At 45.3% G+C, this 6,131-nt stretch overlaps 1 protein-coding gene across 1 annotated transcript; it reads right to left on the bottom strand.

Annotated features, from left to right (window-relative positions):
- On the bottom strand, nt 1–5,957 carry LOC120916827 (protein kinase C theta type-like). Its single transcript, XM_040327770.1, has 6 exons — nt 5,526–5,957; nt 4,935–5,188; nt 3,421–3,622; nt 2,432–2,620; nt 1,484–1,612; nt 1–123 (listed from the first exon to the last, which is right to left on the bottom strand). The coding sequence occupies exons 1-6, from the start codon at nt 5,955–5,957 to the stop codon at nt 1–3; spliced, it is 1,329 nt and encodes a 442-aa protein (XP_040183704.1).
- Nucleotides 5,958–6,131: the final 174 nt, after the last annotated feature.

The following is a 6,131-nucleotide window of genomic DNA, read 5'->3' as shown; positions in this document are numbered from 1 at the left end:
TCACAGCCTGTCGATGTTTAAGAATCCAGGAATGTGTATTTTTCTTCCTGGAATTTCCAATGCCTTTACATCGATCGCTGATGGAGGAAGTCGACAAGATGTTTCCATGTCCATGTCCAAGGGCTGCAAAATGAAAAGACAAATATAAGACAAATATGAGATTCTCTATTCATAGATCTATGACCTGAGTAAATATCAGGATATTGCTTGAAGTCCTATTCCAGAAACACGTATAAATTATCCTTTGCAGTATTTGTGTGTGTGTGGAGGGGGAGGGGGGATTTTTTGCCTAGGGGTAGAGGAATAAGGTGTAATAATTTATTCCTTGCTTTGGACAACCTTCATCTATGCTGGTCCCTCACAGACCCTCTCTAAGCTTTCCCAGCCACGGTCACATGCTTACCTCACATACAATGTAGGACTGATAGGCCTGTATTGTACATGGTGATGCAGAGAGGTGAGGGCGAGGTTCCTCTTTCTCTGCCCCTAGAGTTTACAAGCAATAAAACATTAGAGTGCAGGGTGGGTGGGGGTGGGGGTGGTTGCCTACTGTGCAATTTTTTTATTTTTTAAATTGGGCTTTAACATTGACCAACTTCTTTAATACGACTTGGAACCTTCTTCCTCTTTCCATGCAGTGGAGGAGCAGATAGGATACAAATCTAGAAGCAAACTACATGTCTGGTCCCCTGCCTTCCACCACACCATGATGGTCGGAGCCAAATGTCCTAGACAGCCCAGAGATTGTATTATGAACCATTGCACCTTCTCACTTCAACTGTCACTCCCAGCTGTGCACCAATGGGGCTTATTTACTAAAACAGGAGAGTGCAAAACCTGGTGCAGCTCTGCATGGTAACCAATCAGCTGGCATTTTATTTGTCAAAGCTTTATTGAACAAGCGAAAAGTTAGAAGCTGATTGGCTACCATACACAGCTGCATCAGATTTTTCACTCTCCAGTTTTAGTAAATCATCCCCATTGTGTCTGATGCATAGAAAGTTTCATTCTTATTTACTTCTCCCGTAGGAAAATGAAATACAGTGGAACCTCGGATTGCGAGTAACGCAGTTAACGAGCGTTTTGCAATACGAGCACTGTATTTTTAAAAATCGTAACTCGGTTTACGAGTGTTGTCTCGCAACACGAGCACGATTCAGGCCAAATCGGTGTGCAGTACCGCGTTTGGCTTGAGGTGGGGGGCGCCGGAGCTGAGAGGAGCCAAACAGCGCTGATCGCCGCTGTTTGGAAATGCACGGAAAGGCCTGAGGACAGCTCGGCTAACCTCAGCAAACCTCGGGGACGGAGTCTTTGCGAGGTCAACCGAGGTGTCCTCTGGCCTTTTCTGGCCGTTTACGAGGTTTTCCTGCAGGCTGGGATATGTCTGTATCCCCTACATTAGCTGTAAGGACACAGCAATGCTCCTTACAGTGTGTAACAATCTTCTTTTTGATCCTCATCCTATAAAGATGTGTGTACTTACCTGGGCTACTGAGAAAGGTGGCCATCCTTTCCCTTGTTCCAGCGACTTCCAATTGATGAGCCTCATGAATAAATGCCGTCTTATGTCTCTGCCGACTCCAAGCCTCTTCTCCGGACATTTGCATAGAAGCTATAAAAGAGAAATTAAGAGTTATTTTGAGTTCATTTTGCACTTTTTATAAAAGAAAAAGAAACTTTGACTACAGTGTGTCTCCTCCTGGGCGGTCCTTTCACCCATTGGACGATCATAGCATGTGAAGACACATATAGCCAAGTACAGGTGCTGGATGTCTGCTGACATGGATGGAATTCATATTATATTCCAGCACAACAAATGAGTACACTTTATGATGTGCCGCCATTAGATCGCGTCTAACTCCCTGAGCTCTTTAGATTGGCGGTGACACTTAAAGTAGAATTACAGCCACATGAAAAGGGAGGAGATTGGATTTTTTTAAAGATCTTTTTTTCTTCTCATTAACATAATTTATCAGCACAGGGCGATAAAAGCAGTTTGATGAATGGAGTTGGAAAGGGTTAGAACCTCTCTGTTAGGTTGCTTTCTGTGTCCCTCCTTGGTGGGATTTCCGTGTCCCCAGGACAGGATATGAAACAAAATGTCCCCAACAGGGACACAGACAAGATTACAATGATGGCAGGTGATCTAATCCTCCCCACTATGTTCAAAACAATAGTAAATGGGGAGGAGTTCTGCTTTAATAACCTCATAAAGTGATTGACCCCATGTGGCATCTTCTGAGCCCTCAGCTCCAGGATGAAGTATTCCCGTTGGATGTTCACCATGGGATGAAGAAGCCAAACTACTCAACAGTCCAGCTGACAACCAGACCTCGCAACCCCCCCCCCACATTATACCCCTAAAGCAGCAGCAGTAGGCCTAGAAACCTTCCTTGTGCCTCTTCAGAATTAGAAAACGTCTTGTACTTACTCCATCTATGAAGTTCTTCAGGTGTTGGTCCATGTCCAGAGGGTAAACGGGATCTTCATAACTCACAGCCTTCCTGTATTCCTGGGTGGTACGGTTACAGAATGGCTTGGTGCCTGTAGCCATGATGTATATGACAACTCCCATGGAAAACCAGTCGGGTTCAAACTGGTAGAAGTCGCCGTTTATAACCTGCCAATCAGAGAAGAGAAATCAGTTACTTAGTTCCTACAAACTTACATTCCTTTTATAGAAGAAACAATAATATATATTTATTGAACATGTATTCTAAGGGAGGCATTTACAAAGCAGCAGTATGTCCTTCCTGTGACAATAGCGCTACATTAATAAAAATTACATTCATAAAGCACAGCGGTGGAATTTGGACTTTGAGTGCCATTACAGGGAATGGGTGTAAATATAAAAATAAAAAATAAAAACGTAAGCGCGAGCCTAGTCATGTGACTCACCCTAATCAAATCAGGGTTCTCTTTGTTATGCCAAGTATACAGAACTTCATAGGATACCACAGGCTCTACACAGTGGCATGCATTTAATGAATGGGCCGTAATTCTGCAGAGTGTAACAGAGAGCAGGTAGTGATATCTGCTCTCCAGTAGAAATCATTGGAACATTAACCTTGATGTAGCTTTTGAAATTTTTATATGTTTACTATTTCATATGTCCATTATTATAGAGATTGTAGCTAGGCTTGCTTTAAGCAAGAGAAATAGCAAAGAACAACCACTGTGCCCAACAGCTAAACCAGGAGGCAGAGCCGGCCTATGCAATGGCTGCCCCCCCATGGACATATATTAACAAATTATTAAAAAGATTTTAAGACCCTAATGATTACCAATCAGGTGATTTACATTACAGTGTTCTGTATACAGTCTAAAATGTTCATATTACAAGTATCAGAGGGATAGTGATTGGATTGTGATATACTGAATAGATGAGGCCTAGTGATGGGTAAAAAGAGGGTGACTTACTTCTGGTGCCATGTATCCAATTGTTCCGGCTACTCCCGTCACCGTCCTATCGCCATACAGATCCATTACTGCCAATCCATAGTCTGCAATGCGGACATGACCTTTGTTGTCCAGTAGGATGTTCTCTCTCTTGATGTCTCTATGAACGATGCCCCGCTCGTGGAGGAACTCCAATCCGCAGGATATTTCCGCCGCAATGAATCTATAAAAGAGAAAAAATATTGATTCTGAAGGAATTACATTTTACAGTCATTAGATTTAAGTAGAAACATTATCCATGGGTAGGGGGAGGGGGTACCTGGCTCTATCCCATTACCGGTCCCACCTTTGTGGTTATTTAGGTGACCGTACGGTCGGAGTTCTGGGTATGGCACCTGCTCGCCATTTCTGGTTTTACCAGATCCCAGATTCTGGAGGCTCCTGGGAGATCCCATTGGTAGGATCCAGGCTATAAACATGCTTGTCACAGTAATAGGCATGTGACCGGTACTAGAAGACCCCAAGTCTCTCCTCTGCCCTTAAAAGCATCCACAACACCGAGATCTGTGTTTTTGAATGATTTTGATTTCTTAAAAATGTCAGGTCACAATGTCATCACATCCGGGTTACCATAGCCAATCACGGCTTTGTTCAGCTGACCAGTCAGTAGACGTGGCGGCTGGTCGTCTGGGTCTCCCGGGAGGATGGAGGAGCCTGAGAAAGCTGTGGAAGGTGCCGGGAGTGGAGGAAGTCTCCTCCTGCTGCATATAAAATTAATCCAGCGGTTAGTTAGACGCCACCTCTAAAAATCAGTACCAGGGTGATGAGGTACCGGTACATCATTGGTCCAGAAGTGTTAACCCCTTCATGCTGGTGGTATGCATATATGTCACCTCTAGGTGGGTGGGTCTTATTGATGAGAGGTCGCATGTATGGGTACCAGAATGTAAACAGAGCTGTCCTGAGAATGCACTCCCGGCACAGTTACCGGTGGCTAAAGGAAAGCTCCCAATCTCTTCTCTACATGCGATTGGGAGCTCTCTGATCATGTGACCACTGTGACAGCCAATCATGGCAGTCACACCATCAGAAACCCTGCTCCGTCGCCCGGCATCACAAACCTCTCCAACTCCTAGGCGGTAATCCCGCTTGTGGCTCGGGGTGAATTTTCAGCACCAAAAGCGGTATCCCCGAGCCACACTCAGGATCGCATCGCAGGATCCAGGAAAAGTTACTTACCTTGTCCCCAGGATCCTGCGATGTCTCCCCGCTGTGTGTGCGCGCCGTGTCTCCTCCACTCCATCCACAGTGTCGAGCGCCATTCCCTGCGAGAGCTGCGACGCACGGGGGCGGAGCACGGCGCCAAATTCAAAAAGTAAAAAAACACACAATACATACAGTACACTGTAATCTTACAGATTACATTGCTGTATACAATTATTTACAATGGAATTCTAAACTCCTAAAGCCTGGATTGTAAAGGGACATTTCTTCTAAAGATTGCTTTCTATTGTCATTGTGGTGATGAGACTTACCTTATGACGGAAACCGGAAGAGGCGAATACTTTACGGTGAAATCAAACAGATCGCCTCCAGAGACGTATTCCATAGCGAAACAGGCAGAATGGCGCGTCTGGAAAGTCATGTGAAGCTGGGTGAGGAATGGGCACCCTTCCGCCTTCCGCATGACCTTCAGCTCGGTTTCAATGGCGTCACGTTGATCTGAAGTCTTCACGACGGACTTGATGGCGACGATCTTCTTGGTTGCGCTATGAGTTGCCAGAAAGACCTGAATGAGAGAAAAGAGAAAAATCATTTGTGTTATTATAGGAAAGAACGTTCTTCATTATTGGGAAAGGATGGAACTAGCATTGGGGAGGAGTCACAAGTCGTTATTGATGAAGGCTGCGAGGCGCCATGACGTCTTCTGATATCTATGACAGGGAGAGCTTTCTTCATGTTGTGTTCCCGGCTCCTCCCCTCCATGAGGCACAGTGACATCATTAAGTCTACCAGTAGCTGGATCCGTTTTGGGTGGCTGGTACACATTGGCTAGTTACTGGGGAGGGATTTGTTTTGTGGGTGGAGCTACTAATCTAATTCTAAGTGGGAAAATTAGAACTTACTTGTCCGAATCCGCCTTCTCCGAGCAGACGGTGCAGGATGAAGGTTGATTGGCTGTCACAGCGTGGAGGTCTGACTTGTAACTGGACCGCTTGTATGTCACGGCTCGGGGGAGTCACAAGAGCTGGGACCTCTACTGCTGCATTCCTCATAGGCTTCCTAGATGGAGCGGCATTCCTCATGATGTTTCTAATCGCTGCGACGCGTTTCATGGTGTTACTAGTGTCACAGCTCGGAGGAGTCACAAGAGCAGGGACTTGTGCTGCGGCATTTTTCATGGGCACTCTAGATGGTAAGGCATTTTTCATGATGTTTCTAATGGCTGTAACACGTTTCATGCTGTTTCTAGTGTCACAGCTAGGGGGAGTCACAAGAGGTGGGTCTCCCACTGCCACATTTTTCATGGGCTTTCTAGCTGGTACAGCATTCCTCATGATGGTTCTAATCGCTGCGACATTCATGGTCTTATTAGTGTCAGAGCTTTTAGGAATCATCCTTTTATCTCCTTTCACTGGTTAAAAACGCAGAGAAAATCACAGAAAAAAGGTCAGAAGAAGAAATCTCAGGAGATCAGAAAAACACGTCTTCACTCAGGAGAAGTCAGGACT

The sequence above is a fragment of the Rana temporaria genome, chromosome 11 (assembly GCF_905171775.1).
Source record: "Rana temporaria chromosome 11, aRanTem1.1, whole genome shotgun sequence".
Classification (NCBI taxonomy): domain Eukaryota; kingdom Metazoa; phylum Chordata; class Amphibia; order Anura; family Ranidae; genus Rana; species Rana temporaria.
This window is presented reverse-complemented; position numbering and strand designations above follow the sequence as displayed.

What these genes read in the sequence shown, in the direction of transcription:
- LOC120916827 (XM_040327770.1), bottom strand. Translation starts at nt 5,957, where the DNA reads ATGAGGAATGCTGTACCAGCTAGAAAGCCCATGAAAAATGTGGCAGTG. An exon ending in CTTCCGGTTTCCGTCATAAG is followed by an intron (nt 3,623 to 4,934) that starts GTAAGTCTCATC and finishes TCTCTTTTATAG; the next exon opens with ATTCATTGCGGCGGAAATAT. An exon ending in CACCTTTCTCAGTAGCCCAG is followed by an intron (nt 124 to 1,483) that starts GTAAGTACACAC and finishes TTCATTTTGCAG; the next exon opens with CCCTTGGACATGGACATGGA.